General features: G+C 61.6%; 1 protein-coding gene across 3 annotated transcripts in view; it reads right to left on the reverse strand.

Moving 5' to 3' along the window:
- Window positions 1–425: 425 nt before the first annotated feature.
- CAMSAP1 (calmodulin regulated spectrin associated protein 1) overlaps window positions 426–17,752 on the reverse strand; it is a 44,414-nt gene continuing 27,087 nt past the window's right edge. For all 3 annotated transcript variants that reach the window (XM_055124082.1, XM_055124081.1, XM_055124079.1), the window contains 13 exons: window positions 17,440–17,581; window positions 12,263–12,402; window positions 12,084–12,180; window positions 10,272–10,434; window positions 10,039–10,133; window positions 9,753–9,843; window positions 7,156–9,418; window positions 6,461–6,597; window positions 6,164–6,372; window positions 5,977–6,079; window positions 2,762–2,877; window positions 1,886–2,004; window positions 426–1,393 (listed from right to left, as the gene is read on the reverse strand). In XM_055124082.1, the coding sequence (XP_054980057.1) occupies window positions 1,091–1,393; window positions 1,886–2,004; window positions 2,762–2,877; window positions 5,977–6,079; window positions 6,164–6,372; window positions 6,461–6,597; window positions 7,156–9,418; window positions 9,753–9,843; window positions 10,039–10,133; window positions 10,272–10,434; window positions 12,084–12,180; window positions 12,263–12,402; window positions 17,440–17,581 (3,978 nt within the window). In that variant the 3' untranslated portion in view covers window positions 426–1,090. The remainder of the gene's footprint in view (window positions 1,394–1,885; window positions 2,005–2,761; window positions 2,878–5,976; window positions 6,080–6,163; window positions 6,373–6,460; window positions 6,598–7,155; window positions 9,419–9,752; window positions 9,844–10,038; window positions 10,134–10,271; window positions 10,435–12,083; window positions 12,181–12,262; window positions 12,403–17,439; window positions 17,582–17,752) is intronic.

Below are 17,752 nucleotides of genomic sequence, written 5' to 3' on the forward strand. Positions count from 1 at the left end.
ACAGAGAGTCTGAAATTCCAACAACTTGGAGTTCGGAAATAACTGTGAAGAGCCAGTTTCTTTTAAATTTTTAAATAAGCAACCACAGGGGCTGGAGTGATAGCACAGAGGGTAGGGCGTTTGCCTTGCACGCGGCCGACCCGGGTTCAAATCCCAGCATCCCATATGGTCCCCTGAGCACCGCCAGGGGTGATTCCTGAGTGCATGAACCAGGAGTGACCCCTGTGCATTGCTGGGTGTGACCCAAAAAGCAATAAATAAATAAATAAATAAATAAGCAACCACATTATGACTTTATATGGAGAACCCCCGCCCCCCCCGTGCCACACACACACACATGGGCTGCCATGTCAGGTGATGTGCAGCGACGGCCGGGCCAGCCCAGGACCTACCTCTGCACAGAAATATGCTCAGAGTGAAAAATGTTCAACGTTACCAAAATCTGTCTTTATTAAAGTGAACAAACCAAAACCTCGAGCCCGCTGGCTGTGATCTGCGACACTCGCCTAGCTCCCACCAGGCAAAGCACTGCCTGGCCGCTCGCCGTCCTCCCTGGGACGGAGAGTCTGCTCGTACCCGCAGATTCCAGGCTCTTCCTAAACGTCAGTAAACTTTGCTGAGCAGCAAGGATAAAGACTTTTTCTCAGAAACCTTAGACTGAATAGCAACGTTGGCAGTAGACACAATCAATAAATATATGACCACGATACCGACTCCTTTCCTACAGACATTCACAAACCCTGACCGAGGATGGAGGAGGTCAGTTCCGCATTCTCCGACATCACAGCGGCCAACGGGAAGGGCCTCAGGTCATGTGCAAAAAGGGTGAGGTGAGAGGCAGCAATCCCATCACGCGTCTGCTTTCCACTGAGGAGAACTTCAAGTAAAAGGAATCCACAGCCCGAGACCCCACTCTCGCCTGTCCTGCCGTCCCGACCCCGCCCACCTCGGGATCAGCAGAAACGGCCGCAGCGCGGGTCCCCCATGCCCGTTGTGGGGTGCCGGGGGAGGGGAGTGTTCTCTCAGGCCTGCATTTCACACTTCGTACCCGAACGGAAGGACAATAAATAGGGCATGTCAGCGGCTGCTGTCATTTGCGAGTCTGTGTCTTCTTTGGCACTGAGGCCCGCTTGGGCTGCCACAAGTGGTTATGAATGGTGAGCGCATCCACGCTGACGGACATGGTCTTGGCTGGGATCAGGTTGAACTGTTTCCGGTCCGAGCTGTACTTGTACAGTTTGTCCATCATCTTCTTGGTGATGCTCTTCGGCCCCGTGCCCGTCAGCTTGTAGATCTCCTCAGTGTCAGGGTAGTAGCAGTACAGCGCCCTGAACTGGCAGCCAGCGTCACGGAAGAGAATGATGTAATGGTTGGCGTCACACTTCTCCAGCTCCTGTGCGGAGGGGAGGGGACAGAGATGAGGGAAGCCGGGTGCTGCGCCCCATCGTGTCATCCACCAAGTTCAACATGGTGCCCGTGAGGCTGGCGGTGAGCTGTGCACCTCTGCCTAGGAGAGCGGCTCAGCTTCTGCTCCAGCCAACGCACGCACCGCCAGAGCGCCCCACAGGGAAATGTGGAAAAGCACAACCTACAGGGAGCGAGCCCTGAGGACGGCACGGCCCTGCGGTGGGCGTGAGGACGAGAGCCCGAGAGAACCATGTGACACCCACCCCAGGCAGACGCACGAGAAGGTCCAGGTGGCGCCTGCCGGGGGCCACAGGAAGGAGCAAGGCACAAACCCCGGTAACACCAAGCACGGGCACAGCACGTGGGCTCCGAGGCTCAGCCACTGCCTGCTTGCCACAACCTACCCAACACGGAGCAACACCAAGCTGAGGGGACCCACGGACACGCCCCGGGGTGAAGCGAGGGGACCAGTACTCGCCTCCAGGATGGAGTTCTTGTGCGGCTCGTTCACCTTCCCGGCGAGGCAGCAGTGCGATATGGCATTATGGATGATGGGCTTATTGGACTTGCTGCTCGGCTCCTTGAAGAGCTTGGGCCCTGTGGACACCAGGGGAGGACAGTCAGCAGCTCCCGGGGAGCACTGCAAGCGAGCGCCTTCCTGAACCAAGGCACAGGCTGCGGGATCAGATCAGAATGTTTCTGACTGTTGGAAACAGGAACTAAGGAGCTTCACATATATTCAAAATAATGCAGAGATGTGAGTAAACGAAGGAGAAAAAGACACTAGAAATGCAGCAGGAAGTGTCCTGGCCGTGGCAGCAGGACTCGGTGCTCTGGGGGCTGAGGGGCTGCGGCCTCATCAGCTCCACACGCAGAGCACGTCCTCTGACCTGCTGAGAAACGGAGCTACTTCCGGGCAATCACTTAGACTCTAGCCGTGCTGGGCACGTGAGGCCCAGGCTCAAGGCCCTGCACTGCCTGGCCCCCGAGCACTGCCAGGAACAACCCCGAACACCCCCCGGTATGCCCACACCAAAGGAAAATCTAAGTCCTGGGCCGGGAGACAGTGTGCAGGGCCCAAACACCACATGGCTCCTAGTAGAGGGGAGGCCTGCAGACCTGCCCTCAGCCACGGGGCTGCACAGGTGAAGGGGCATCGGTCACTCCCATAGGCTCCACAGCCCAAAGGACCCTAGACCTCTCCCGCCCTCTCTCTCACGCCCACACCCACCTCACGACCTCACACACGCACCATGACCTCTCTCTCTCTCACAGGTACCATGACCTCTCCCCCCATCCTCTCACATGCACGCACGTGCGCGCCCCTGCCGCCTGTCAGGGAGTGGGCCGTCACCTGTGTATTCAGCCACTGAGGCGAGGGAAGAGGCAGCCGATGCGGTCTCCCAGTCGCGGTCGGTGCTCCTGCTGGGGTTGCGGCTCAGCACGGGTAAGGCCTCCAGGGACTCGACCCTGCAGAGAGGATGCGGGCGGAGCTGGTGGTGCTCCAGGGACGGCAGCTGTCCTCGCGGGCAGCACAACCAGCACTCTGGGCACAACCACACAGCTTGGCATGGGCGGCCTGGGCCCCCGGCCTGCACGCCAGGAACTGGCACAGGGCTGGCCAGGCCCCGCCAGCTCTCTAGGCAGAGAACCTCTCTCCCCCACACGCTCACCATGACCTCTCCCTCTCTCCCACACGCTCACCATGACCTCTCCCTCTCTCCCCCACACGCTCACCATGACCTCTCCCTCTCCCCCACATGCTCACCATGACCTCTCCCTCTCTCCCCCACACGCTCACCATGACCTCTCCCTCTCCCCCACACGCTCACCATGACCTCCCCCTCTCTCCCACACGCTCACCATGACCTCTCCCTCTCTCCCCCACACGCTCACCATGACCTCTCCCTCTCCCCCACACGCTCACCATGACCTCTCCCTCTCCCCCACACGCTCACCATGACCTCTCCCTCTCCCCCACACGCTCACCATGACCTCTCCCTCTCCCCCACACGCTCACCATGACCTCTCCCTCTCTCCCCCACACGCTCACCATGACCTCTCCCTCTCTCCCACACGCTCACCATGACCTCTCCCTCTCTCCCCCACACGCTCACCATGACCTCTCCCTCTCCCCCACACGCTCACCATGACCTCTCCCTCTCCCCCACACGCTCACCATGACCTCTCCCTCTCCCCCACACGCTCACCATGACCTCTCCCTCTCCCCCACACGCTCACCATGACCTCTCCCTCTCCCCCACACGCTCACCATGACCTCTCCCTCTCTCCCCCACACGCTCACCATGACCTCTCCCTCTCTCCCACACGCTCACCATGACCTCTCCCTCTCTCCCCCACACGCTCACCATGACCTCTCCCTCTCCCCCACACGCTCACCATGACCTCTCCCTCTCTCCCACACGCTCACCATGACCTCTCCCTCTCTCCCCCACACGCTCACCATGACCTCTCCCTCTCCCCCACACGCTCACCATGACCTCTCCCTCTCCCCCACACGCTCACCATGACCTCTCCCTCTCTCCCCCACACGCTCACCATGACCTCTCCCTCTCTCCCACACGCTCACCATGACCTCTCCCTCTCTCCCACACGCTCACCATGACCTCTCCCTCTCTCCCCCACACGCTCACCATGACCTCTCCCTCTCTCCCACACGCTCACCATGACCTCTCCCTCTCTCCCCCACACGCTCACCATGACCTCCCCCTCTCTCCCACACGCTCACCATGACCTCTCCCTCTCTCCCACACGCTCACCATGACCTCTCCCTCTCTCCCACACGCTCACCATGACCTCTCCCTCTCTCCCCCACACGCTCACCATGACCTCCCCCTCTCTCCCACACGCTCACCATGACCTCTCCCTCTCTCCCCCACACGCTCACCATGACCTCTCCCTCTCTCCCACACGCTCACCATGACCTCTCCCTCTCTCCCCCACACGCTCACCATGACCTCTCCCTCTCTCCCACACGCTCACCATGACCTCTCCCTCTCTCCCCCACACGCTCACCATGACCTCTCCCTCTCTCCCCCACACGCTCACCATGACCTCTCCCTCTCCCCCACACGCTCACCATGACCTCTCCCTCTCCCCCACACGCTCACCATGACCTCTCCCTCTCCCCCACACGCTCACCATGACCTCTCCCTCTCTCCCACACGCTCACCATGACCTCTCCCTCTCCCCCACACGCTCACCATGACCTCTCCCTCTCTCCCCCACACGCTCACCATGACCTCTCCCTCTCTCCCACACGCTCACCATGACCTCTCCCTCTCTCCCCCACACGCTCACCATGACCTCTCCCTCTCCCCCACACGCTCACCATGACCTCTCCCTCTCCCCCACACGCTCACCATGACCTCTCCCTCTCCCCCACACGCTCACCATGACCTCTCCCTCTCTCCCCCACACGCTCACCATGACCTCTCCCTCTCCCCCACACGCTCACCATGACCTCTCCCTCTCCCCCACACGCTCACCATGACCTCTCCCTCTCCCCCACACGCTCACCATGACCTCTCCCTCTCCCCCACACGCTCACCATGACCTCTCCCTCTCTCCCACACGCTCACCATGACCTCTCCCTCTCCCCCACACGCTCACCATGACCTCTCCCTCTCTCCCCCACACGCTCACCATGACCTCTCCCTCTCTCCCCCACACGCTCACCATGACCTCTCCCTCTCTCCCCCACACGCTCACCAGGATCTCTCTCTCTTACACACGTTCACCATGATCTCTCCCTTTCTCTCGCACAAACCGTGTCTGAGCCACCCGAGCCACTGCCCATCAGGGATAGCCGCAGCGGGCAGGCTGGGCCCCGCTCCTGGCACAGGGAGGCTGCGAGCATCTGAGCTCGAGCCCCCCATGTTGAACCCACCACCAGAATTAAAACCCAACAGAGGGGCTGGAGCAGTAGTACAGTGGGGATGGCGCTTGCCTTGCACACGGCCCACCTGGGTTTGATCCCTGGCATCCCATATGGTCCCCAAGCACCACCAGGAGTAATTCCTGAGTGCAGAGCCAGGAGTAACCCCTGACTGAGTACCACCGGGTATGACCCCAAAACAAGGAACACCAGCAGAACTGAGTTCCAGAGATGTTCATCCACAAAGCGCAGGACATTCAGGATGAAAAGCCACTGGCCATACGGGGACAGGAGAACACGGCCACTGCAGAGAGTGGTGGGCTACACACCCTGAAGGACAGGCGGAAAGGCGGCAGCAGCCCGGCCTGCAGCCAGACCTTCTCCAATCACAAAGGGCATGTCCCAGGGATGACAGAGAACACAGGTCACTGCAAAGGGCCAGACTAGAGGTGGACGGAAGGTCAAGGACGGAGGCTCCCTCCCTCCCTTGAGCAGACGCTGCCCGTCCCCAGGCACACACTCAACTGTCCTGCCCTGAAACCGCAGCAAACCTGAGCCGTGAGGCCTCCCCCATGCTTCCTTCCTTTCGTGACTTTTTCACTTTCACCGAATCCAACTACGGCCAAGCTGGAAACCGCCTGCGGCCCCGCCTCTCCCCCACTGCCCCTCACCGCTGGGACGGGGCGCCTCCGGAGTGCACGCTCTCGGGTTCCGTCGTGGCGGCAGAAGCCAAGGACAGGCTGGAGCCCGACTGGGCCCGGCTCAGGTTGTCAGCTGTGGAGAGACAAGAGCCGTCTTCCTTCGCGCCTGGAGGCCCAGACCCTGTGGGGCACAGGCCTCGGGCACGCTGGCACTCACGGGTGGAGGTGCACTTGGTTCCCGGGTCGCTGCTCGACTCTTCCCGGTGCACCGACTTGGGCCGCGGCTTCTTGGGCTTGGATTTGGGCTTGCCCAGGCCCTGTTCTTCCAGAATCTGCTGCTGCTTCCGGCGCAGGTACTCCTGCTTGATGAGCTCCCGCCGGGCCTTCTCCTCCTCCTTCCGTATCCGGTCCTCCTCAGCTTTGCGCCTGAGGAAAAGGCGTCCCAGGCATCCCCGGTCAGGACACTGGGAGGCTCCCGGCATGCTGGGGCACGGGCAGGCGCAGCCCAGCTTACCGGGCCTCGTCTCTCTTGAGCTCCACCTCCGCCTCCAGCTGCTGCTTCCGCAAACGCGCCTCCTCGGCCTTGCGCTGCTGCTTCAGGAGGAAGGCCGCACGCTTCTTGGCAAGCTCGTCTTCCGCCTTCTGCTCATCCTGCAAGCACATACTCTACGTGGGACCCCGGACACGCCCACCAACAGCTACGCCAGGTCTGCCCCAGCAGCCGAGGGTGAGCAGAGCCACAGACCGCGTGATCTGCCGAGCACTGCTGGGTGGAGCCTCCCGCAGAAGTCCACACGCCAATGCACCTACTCTGACGAGCAGCATGGCGAGTCCTCAGGGAAGCAGACACTAGGGACAGAAACACCCACGTCTCCTGTCTTCCCCGTGCCAAAGAGACTCGGCAAGAAATGCACAGAGGCAGGAACGGGCCTCCAGCCCCCCCAGCACTGCCTGGACCACGGGGCATGACTCAGAGTGAAAAATTCTTTGAAAATAAAGAATTTCTGAACGCAGTCACTGTCCGTTCAAGGCCCAGCCTGCCACGACTGAGGTGACGCTGGCAGGGTGTGCTGCCTTCTGGGCTAAGAGGGGCGCGAGAGGGGCCTGTGTGGACCCGAGGCTGTGGCCTGGGCATGGGAGTCCAGGGCAGCGCTCTCCTAGCCGGACAGGGAGCCGCCCGCCGCCCGCCGCCCCGTGCTCTGGCGTTACCTTGAAAAAGAAGCCAACTCCCGGCTTCTGGTCCCCAGCGCCCAGGAGGCACGTGGAGCTGTCAGGGCCTTCGGGCCCGCCCTCCTCGTCAGGGGCTCTGAGGTGGGACAGGTCCACCTCGATGAGGCTGGCCTTGCTGCGCAGGGGCTCCTCCGCACGGGCACTCTCCTTCCCGGGGGGCGCTGGGGAGCCCGGCCCCCCCTCCCCAACACCGCCTTCCAGGACGTCTTTGAAGCCCATTTGCTCCAAGACGATGTTCGTGTCTTTGCAGAAGGCGAAGGTCCTCTGGTTGTTCTCGTCGTGCAGCCGGTGGCTCTCCAAGAAGCCCTTCTCGGGAGGGTCGCCGGGCCCGGGGGAGCTCTGGGGGTGGCCGCCCGGGAGGAAGGCCCGGCCCTGTGCAAGGGTGTTGTCCAGGCCGGGCGTCGGGGTCTTGCTCCGGGAGGAGCCCGGCTGCCGGTCCTTGAGGCCCTTCAGCTCCGCTGGCTGCCCCGAGCGGCCGTTCCGGCCCTGGCCCCCCCGAGGAGCTTTGCGGTGGGCTGTCGTCCCCGGAGGGGAGAGCGGCTCCACGAAGTGGATGGCCGCCTTGCCCTTCTGGTCCTGGGCGCCCGGAGCGGGCAGGGCGGGCGGCTTCATGAGGAGCTGCTCCTGCTGCTGCGAGATCTTCAGGATGGCCTGCTGCAGCGTGCTGATGGTCTCGTTCAGCTTCTCGATGGACAGGTCACACTCGCCCACGTCCAGGCCCTCGCCCGCGCCCGCCTCCAGGAGCATCTTGCTCTTCTCCAGCCGCCGCTGCGGCCCCACGGGCAGGCCGTCTCTGTCCACGTCCCCGGGCTCCAGAAGCGCGGCTTCCACTTTGCAGACGCCCCCGTGCAGGTCCTGTGCATCGTGCTGCGAGTACCCCGGAGACAGGGGCTCGGGTTTGAGGGGCTGCGGGGCGCCGTCGGCCTTCCCCTTCTTGACCACGTGCAGGAAGGCGGCCTTGCCCAGCTGGAGGCGCTGCCGGGCGGACAGAGCCTCCATCTTCTTCTTCTGCGCCTCAATGGCCCTGCGCTTGTCCTCCAGCTGCATGTGCAGCTGCACCAGCTCCGAGGCCAGCAGGCTGGCGTGGTCCCTGCTCTGCCGGTTCGGGCTCTGCTCCCGGCGCTGCTTCCACGTGGTCAGGGGCGCCGGGCAGCTCTCCGAGGCGTCGGGCGTCGTCTTCTGGGAGCTGCTGGTGCTGGACTTGGTCTCGGAGCTGTTGAGCCTCTGAAGCTTGCGCTCGGCGAAGCTGGTCATCTTCACGCTGCCGCTGGCCACCGAGATGCTGCTGAGCTGAGAGACGGTGCTCAGGCAGGGGCTGGAGCGGCCACTGGCGTCGTCCTTGTCCTCATGCTCCTTCACCTTCAGGTCCTCCTGCAGTTTGGCCGACTCCTCCTCGCCGCCGTACCTCGAAACCCCCGCAGGGTGGTCCTCTCCCCCCACATCGTGCCCAGCTTCCTCCAGCTCGGCCGCGTCCGAGTCGGAATCCTGTCGCAGGAGGGTCCAGGCCTCTGGGCTGTGCAGGCGGGGACTCCTGGAGCGGCCAGTGGGGGTGTTGGCTTCGGCCACATGAAGGAAGAAGCCGTCAGCAGACTGGCCCAGAGTTGACGGGTCGAGGCTGCCACTGGACGGAGGCCCACCGGGGGCCACCTCTGCCTGCGGCCCCGCCTCCACAGGGGCCGAGCCTGCGGGAAGTTCTGCAGACGAGATGGGGGTGAAAGTCCTGTTTGGGTCGCGACTGAGGGGAGCCCCCGGTGCTCTCTTCCTGCCCAGGGGCTGGCGGTCCTCACTGGATCTCCTGGGCAGGAAGCCCCTTGGCCTGCCCTCCCCACACTCGTCCTCCTTGGTGACCGTCTGCTTCTCCTTGGCCGGCCTGAGCACAGCCGGCATCAAGGGCTCCAGGAAGAAACTCTCAGGCTTACTTTCGAAGGTGCCTGCCGGTCTGTGGGGCGAGCCTGCGCCGCCCGCCAGGCCCTGGTCCCCACCCTGGGGCCCCGCGTCTGTTCGAATGATGGCCACCAGCTCCTCATCCTCGTCCTCGATGTCGACGTTGTTCAGCAGGCTCCTCCCGTTGGGTCTGAGGGCAGGGGGCTGCGGCTGGTTCTGAGGGGTCACATTCGTGACACTGGACGCCAGGCTGTCCTTGCTGATGGAGCGGGCCAAGCTGATGCTGTCCCCGGAGCCAGGGTCGATGTCACAGCTAGCAGCGTGGTGGAGGGCAAAGGGCGCAGGCTGCGACACGGGCCTGCGGGGGAGGGAGGAGCTGCAGGGGGCTGTGCGTGGACCGGCCACTGAGACAAGGCGCAGGTCCCTGCTTGGCCGGGGCCGAGAGCCCGTCACCCACTAGCCCGGCAGTGAGTGCTCTGGGAGTGGGCTCAAGGGGGAGGGACCGCAGGGACGAGAACGGTTTCAAATGGCAGCACAGAGAGCGCGGCTCTGTGCTCTGCATCCCAGCTGACTCGGACCCAGGCACAGGGCCGAGGGAGGGCGGGGCGGGGGGGCGAGGGGGCACGCTGTGCGGGGCAGCACGGCTGGACCTGACAAACTACACTGGGAGGGAGGGTGGCGGCAGCGGTCACCTGCTTCTCCTCTCCGCCCACGCCGTCACTGTCCCCGCCCCTCGCGGCTGACTGTCCACACGGGTCAGAGAACCGGTCCGGTGCCGCGGGTCTGTGGGGTGGAGGAGGAGCGCGTCAGGCACCGCCTGGGAAGGGAGCAGGGCTGCTCCGCGAGCACTGTGGGCAACACGGCTCCCGAGAGGCCCCGGCCAGCGCCCAAGTCCCATGAGTGCCCAGAGCGCCGGGAGCTCCTGCTCCGAGGGGACACGGCCGTTCTGTGCCCGCACTGGGGAAGCTGCCTCCTTACCGGGGGAGTCCTCTGCTCCCGGGACCGGCTTCTGCTGCCTCTGCCTCAGAGGGAGGAGGGGGTGTGCGGGGCCACAGGCAGCGGCCCCCTTCCCGCTGGGGAGAGAACAGAGGTTCACGAGCCCGACAGAAGCAGCCCGCACACAGCCCCCCGGGCAGGCCGACTCAGAGGGGCAGTCGGAACCCTGCCAGCAGACACGCAGGCCCCCCCCGGCCCCGGGGCGGCGGACTCACAGGTGCTCGGGGTCGTCAGGGTGCGGGCCGTGTCTGTGAGCCCCTTCGGGCGGCAGCTGCGCGGGGGACCGCAGGTCTGCGGGGCTGCCCAGGAAGCTGCGCCTGGTGGCGTTGGAGATGGGGACCGGGGGCCGGCTGCTCCTCGGGTGGGGTGCTGCCTTGGCTGTGGGAAGAGCATTCCGGTCACGCTGCCTCTCAGGCCGTCTCGGCACTGACAAGGGCGCGTGGACCGGCAGGAGCATCGAGGGGGCTCTGGCCGCTGGCTGGACTTCAGCAGCGCTGGACAACGCAGGGCTTGTGAGCTCTGTCTGGGAAGGGCAGAGAGGACCAACGGGCCCCTCCAGAGGAGGAGCTGCTCGCCACCAGCTCCCTGCCCCCAGTTCATGGGGGTCACCCAAAGCCACACCCACCTGGAATCAACACCCACGGCCATCGGCGTCAGACAGGCCTGGCCCGCGTGTACCGCAGGCTGCCCCCGGAGCTGGACTCAAGGTGGACCCGCACTGCCCAGCAGTCAGGGTAATGGGCTCTGAGCATGGGGAGGGGGCCCCCAGCACCGCAGGGCCCACCGAGGAGATGGAGGGGAAGGCAGAGACGACAGCAGGCGGCCCATGACCCCCAAACCCAGGGCCTGACCCTGAGTGGTCTGAGAAGCTGGGACGCGGGGTGTTGTCACTGGTCAGGCCCCACTCGGGGAGGTACCTCGAGGTTACCACAAGGACTGCGGGCCCTACAAGTCCCTGGGCTGAACTGTGAGCCCGAGAAGGGCACCTGACGCCTCCCGAGGGCCTGTGCCAGCAGTGCCAGGGCAGAGCAGACCAGGGAGCAACAGGGGTGCGAGCAGCACTGAGTGGGAACGATGAGGCCGGTGACAGGCCCCCGGCTCGTGTGGTCACTGCACTGAGAGGGCACAGTAGCGTCCCCAGGACACCCGGCCTACCCACAGGAACAGACCCCAGGGCTCCCCCCAGGCAGCCGGGCTCCCGAGCACAGCAGGGGCGGCCACTTTGGGCTGTGGAACCTCCTATGATAGAGACAGTAGGTCAGGACCGTCACCCCCTGCAGAGAAACAGCCCTGCAGGCCACAGCCCTCCTCCTTCACAAGCCCCCAAATGACCCAACACCCGACCGACCACGCCGTCCTGCAGCAAAGCGGCTCTTCCAGCTCACCCCTCCCTGAGCAGGACCCTGCCGGGAAGGAGGCCTTGAGGCCTGGGGTGGTGCTCAGCGTCCCCGAGACAGCTCCCACATGACGAAGCAGCTGATGCCCGGGAGCAGCCAGGACCCTGCCACGGAGCCGGTGTACACTGGGGCGGCAGCACCCGAGCACCTGCTCACAGGGCACTGGAGAACATGTCCCAGCACCTCGGTCACACAGGGCCATCAGGGACTCCAGCTCTGAGGTGGGCTGGCCCCAGCATCTGTCCTCGGACAGAAGTGGCACCTCGGGCTCCCGACTGGGGAGAGCTGTGTCACCGACTACACAGAGGCAGGCAGTTACTGCCCCGTCACCCACTGCTACCAGACTGCCAAGAGATCGGGACGGGCCTGACTCCCGGGCAGGGCAGGGCAGGGCAGGGCCTGCAGGTGGCACACAGCCCTGACTGGGCCCGGGCAGAACCCAGCAGTCTGCGCTGGCCACACACTGCCGGGAGCCAGGCAGTGTCACGCGTCAGAGTGACCTGGCTGGTCCCTGGGCACTGGATGTACAGGGACAAGCCTGGAGAAAGTGCCGTGAGCCACTGACACCTCAGGCACGGAGCGAAGTTGGAAGCTCTGGGCAAACGGCCTCTGCGGGGGGCAGGCACTCACCATCCTTCAACTCCTGAACGTCCCGGGGCTGAACGAAATCTGGCCTGACATTTTCAAACCACCAGAAGAGCTCAGCGATGAAAACCATGATGTTCGGCTGAAAGAAAACCAGCAGGACGCGTGAGACAGCCACTACGTGTGGCTTTATGACAGAGCGCCAACAACTCATTCGCCGTTACCTTCAACACCGGGGGTGCGTACAGCATGTCTTCTAAGGTGAGGTAAAAGCACTTGTTCAGATACTCATTGGAGAATTCTCTCAGAAGCCGAATGTTATACAGGCTGTCGGCCATTGACGTGACCTCCTTCAAGCAAATGTCTGAGAAAAGAAAGACTCGTTAGTGGGGCTGGAGCAATAGCACAGCGGGTAGGGCATCTGCCTTGCATGGGGCCGATCCAGGTTCGATTCCCAGCATCCCATATGGTCCCTGAGCACCGCCAGGGGTACTTCCTGAGTGCAGAGTGATGAGTAACCCCTGTGTGACCCAAAGAGAAAAAAAAAAAGACTCGTTAGAAAGAAACCACCACGTAACTCCTTCCGTGCACGTCAAATTCCAAACAGAAAACTCACCCAAGGCAGCGGTAACAGTGAGAAGGGACCAACGTCACAGCAACTACTGCAAGACACTTGTTTATTTATTTGGGTTTCTGGGCCATACCCAGCAGTGCTCAGGGGTTCCTCCCGGAGACCATGTGAGAAGCTGGGGGTCGAAGCTGGGCTGGCCGCGTGAAGGCAAACACCTCCAAGGCAATCCTATCTCTCCAGCCCTGGGAATCACTTGTTTAGAAGGAAGGAGAACCCAAAAGCCTAACGACAACCACTGCCAGCTGAGCCCGGGCCTCCGACCTGAGAGTCCACCAGAGGCTGGGCTGTGCAGGGCAGGGGCAGAGACCAAGATGCTGCCACTCACTGGAGACACTCTGCGGGTGGAGCCCACGGCTGGGGTGGAGGAAAAAATTAAAGGCAAGTGTCAGGCATATCCCGGAACACCCCGGGCCCTGAGTCAGGAGACTGTGGGGCCGGAGTCCCAGAGGCGGAGGCTACCCAGGGGTGCCAGCTGGACGCGTTTCCCATCTAGAGGATGCCAGGTCTACAACCGGGAGTCAGCAGGGCTCTGTCACGGAGCTGTGACGAGCGTGCAGACGGGAGCCTGCTTGGGATGGGCACAGAGCAGCACTGAAACTCTAAGCCTGCTCTGGCTGCAAACCCAGCATGCGTGTTTGTGGGCTCCAACACCGACTCGAGACACATAACTTATCATCAAGTCCATTCAGGGAACGCAAGGACCCCACCCAGGACTCAGCCCACAGCCAGGGGTCTCCAGAGAAACCCACAGCAATGCTTTGGTGTGTGGGGGGGGCTGGGTCCCGCATCTAGCTGTGCTCAGGAATCACTCCTGGCAGTGGTCAGGGGACCATATGGGGTGCAGGGGGGGGGGGACCGGGTCCCGCATCTAGCTGTGCTCAGGAATCACTCCTGGCAGTGGTCAGGGGACCATATGGGGTGCCAGGAATGAAACCTGGGCCAGCCAGGTGCAAGGTGCCCTCCCCACTGTTCTATGCAGCACAACAACTTTTTATTTTTGTTTTTCAGCTACACCTAGCACACTCAGGGGTTAGTCATGGCTTTGCACTCAGGAATCACTCCTGGCAGTGCTTGGGGGACCACATGGAATATCAGGGATTGAATTCGAGTTGGCCGCATGCAAGGCAAATGCCCTACCTGCTGTACTACTGCTCCAGCCTGAACAAACGTTTCTTTTAAAAATGCTGATTATTGGGCTGGAGAGACAGTACAGCGGGTAGGGCATTTGCCTTGCACAAGGCTGATCTGGGTTGATTCCCAGCACTCCCATCTGGTCCCCCGAGCACCGCCAGGAGTTAATTCCTGAGTGCAAAGCCAGGAATGACCCCTGTGCATCACCAGGTGTGACCCAAAAGCAAAAAAAAAAAAAATTCTGATTATTTACCCAATATTCATCTAATAAGGGATTAATAGCCAAGATATATAGATACATAAGGCACTGGTAGAACTTTCCAAGAAAAAAGCACACAATCCTATCAAAAAATGGAATGAAGAGATAAAAAAAATTCCTCAAAGAACAAATACAAATGGCTAAAGGCATATGAAAAAGTGCTCTACATCACTAATTATAAGGGAGACACAAATAAAAAAAAGTGAGATCTCATGCTACAGAGACAACATCAAAAACAACAAGAACAACCAGTGCTGGCAAGAATGTGGGGGAAAAGGGTCTCTCTTTGCTGCTGGTGGGAGCGCCAACTGGTCCAGCCTTTCTGGAAAACAACATGGGCATTCCTCAATAAAATAGAAATTGAGTTTCCAGTTGACCCAGCAATACTGCTCCTGGGAATATACCCCAGGGGCCAACAAACACAGCAGAAAAACCATCTGCACTTCCATTTCACTGCAGCACTATTCACAATAGCCAGAATCTGGAAACAACCTGAATGTCCAAGAATAGACTGCTGGTTAAAGAAACAATGGTATATCTACACAATGGAATACTACGCAGCTGTTAGGAAAAATAAAGTCACGAAATTTGCTTATAAATGGGAGGACATGGAGAGAATCATGCTGAGATGAGTAAGGAGAGAGACAAGCATAGAATTACTGGGACAGAAAACAAAACACAGTATGAGACTAATACCCAAGGACATTCGTAGAAACAAGGCCAGGAGGAAGGTCCGTGGTAGGAAGCAGCCACAAAGGGAGAGGGGAAGGCAACTAGGACAGAGAAGGGACCGCTATGATAATGAGAGCTGGGAATGATCGCTCTGGACAAGAACTGAGTGCCAAAAAATAGAGATATGCATGAAACCCTCTTAGTAACAGTATTGCAAACCACAGTGCCTAAAAGGGGCGTGCATGTGTGTGTGTGTGTGTGTGTATTGTGTGTGTGTGTGTGTATTGTGTGTGTAGAGGGAAAGGGAGAGGTGGAGGAGGGAGAGAGAGAGAGGGGGAAAGAGAGGGAGGGAGAGAGATAAGAGAGGGGAGGCAGGAGGGGGGAGAGAGAGAGAGAAGAAAAGTGTATGCCACGGAGGAAGGCTTTGGGGTGGGGCAGAGGGCAGGAGGGAAAACCGGGGACATTGGTGTTGGGAAATGTACACCGGTGAAGGGATGGTATGACAAACAGTATGACAAACTCAATCATGAACAACTCTGTAACTACCTCAATGATTCAACTGAAAAAAATTTAAAACATTAAAAAAAAAAATTCTGAGCCAGGGCCCAGGGCGTTTGCGCTGCCTGCAGCCAACGTGGGCTCAAGCCCTGGCATTCCATAGGATCCCCTGAGCACCACCAGGAGTAATTCCCGAGTGCAGAGCCAGGAGCAACCCTCTAGCATTGCCAGGTATGGCCCAAAAACAGAGAACAAAAACAACACAAAACCTTTGATGCCAGGACTGTCAGGACTGTAGTTCAGTGGTAGAGCACTTGCTTGCATGTGAGAGGCCCTGGGTTTAATCCCTAGTACCTCAAGAAAAAAACTAAAAATACACAAGAAAAACATAAACACCCCAAGCCAAAATGACTCGATTAAAAATCCCTGAAGTCAGGGAGACAGCTCCAAGGCTCGGCCATTGCTTTCCGGGTCCCCGAGCACTGAGCCAAGCTCTGCTGATGGGGGCAGCCTCATGGAGGGAATGGGGCTCTCTGGACACCCGCCAGCCAGCCATCCCAGACCCATCCCCGCGGCATCAGTGCCCCGTGAGGAGGCCCAGCCCCTTTCCTCTCCATCCCACAGCTCGGCGGGGCCCAGCATCATGGGTGGCACTCAATGCATGGGTGACGAAGGCGTGCTGACAGGAGCCCTGGGGCCCACTGGCCAACACTGCACTGTGCACCCCTCACGCAGGGCCTGCTTTGGATCCCCCCTCCACACTCTGGGGCACACCTGGCAGTGCTCAGGGTGATTCACTCCTGGTGGTCCTGGTGGGCCAGATGGGGCGAGGGACCAGTGAGCTGGTGCAAGGCAAACACCCTCCAGTCAAGCTATCGCTCCGGCATCTCCCCTGGCTTTCAGCCTTCATCCACTCTGCTCTGCTCAAACCCCTCCTGGCACCAGCCTGAAGCAGGGGGCAGTCCGACTCAGAAAGCCCCTAGCTTCGTCCACTCTCCCAGGGCCAGGGGCTCCACTCGAATCTCTACCGGAGGTTCTAGAATGGGACAGGGCATGTGCTTCCCCCTGGGCCTCCCAGCCCACTCGGAGGTATCTGGCCGAGCTCATGTTCCTCAGCACGCTCCCACCTGTCCCCTCCCTGCCTGCTTCCGTCAGTGCCGAACGGATTTCCCGGAGACTCGTGCCCTGTCCCTTCTTTCATCCGGCCCCGCTGTGGACTGTCCAGAACACCGATGCCCACGCCCAGCACGCTGGGACACCTCACCCCGTGCCCATGTCCAGGGACTGGACTTCCCATGGTCTCAGAGGCTGCCCTCCAGCCTCAGGCACTACGTATGTGCAGCCAAGTATGAGGCGGGGCAGGGAGTCCTGGGCGGAGACGCTGCGGGGCACAGCAGGCTGCTTGCAGGAGGGAGCTCGGACCAGCCGACTCATGGGGCACGTCCAACGTGCCCACCCGATGCCCACTGGGCACCCTTGCACGGCACTCACCGTCCATCTTGCCCACCCGATGCCCACTGGGCACCCTTGCGCAGCACTCACCGTCCATCTTGCCCACCCGATGCCCACTGGGCACCCTTGCGCAGCACTCACCGTCCATCTTGCCCACCCGATGCCCACTGGGCACCCTTGTGCAGCACTCACCGTCCATCTTGCCCACCCGATGCCCACTGGGCACCCTTGCACGGCACTCACCGTCCATCTTGCCCACCCGATGCCCACTGGGCACCCTTGCGCAGCACTCACCGTCCATCTTGCCCACCCGATGCCCACTGGGCACCCTTGCGCAGCACTCACCGTCCATCTTGCCCACCCGATGCCCACTGGGCACCCTTGCGCAGCACTCACCGTCCATCTTGCCCACCCGATGCCCACTGGGCACCCTTGCGCGGCACTCACCGTCCATCTTGCCCACCCGATGCCCACTGGGCACCCTTGCGCGGCACTCACCGTCCATCTTGCCCACCCGATGCCCACTGGGCACCCTTGCGCGGCACTCACCGTCCATCTTGCCCACCCGATGCCCACTGGGCACCCTTGCGCGGCACTCACCGTCCATCTTGCCCACCCGATGCCCACTGGGCACCCTTGCGCAGCACTCACCGTCCATTTTGCCCACCCGATGCCCACTGGGCACCCTTGTGCAGCACTCAGCGTCCAGCTAGTCCCCCCACCCCCGATGCCTGCTGGGCACCCTGTGTGACACTCACCGTCCAGCTTCATCTGCTCAGGGCAGTAGTAGTGGATCACGGCCAGGAGGGCGGCGCCGTCGCAGCCGTCCCGCAGCAGGTCGTCCAGCAGTGGGAAGTGGGGCGGCTGCCTGGTGGACAGGGGCTCCCGGCGGTAGCGCACCTGTGGGGACCAGAGGAAAGGTCTCCCCATGCTCTCGAGGACAGACGTTTCCAGAACGGACGCTCAGCCACTACACAAGGTGGACACAGTGGTGCTGGATGCGGGACGCTCACTGGGCTGGCCGGCACGTGTGCCCTGAGTGGCCCCAGCGGCGAGCGCTGGGGCTCCAGG

This window comes from Sorex araneus, chromosome 1, assembly GCF_027595985.1.
Source record: "Sorex araneus isolate mSorAra2 chromosome 1, mSorAra2.pri, whole genome shotgun sequence".
In the NCBI taxonomy this organism is placed as follows: Eukaryota; Metazoa; Chordata; class Mammalia; order Eulipotyphla; family Soricidae; genus Sorex; species Sorex araneus.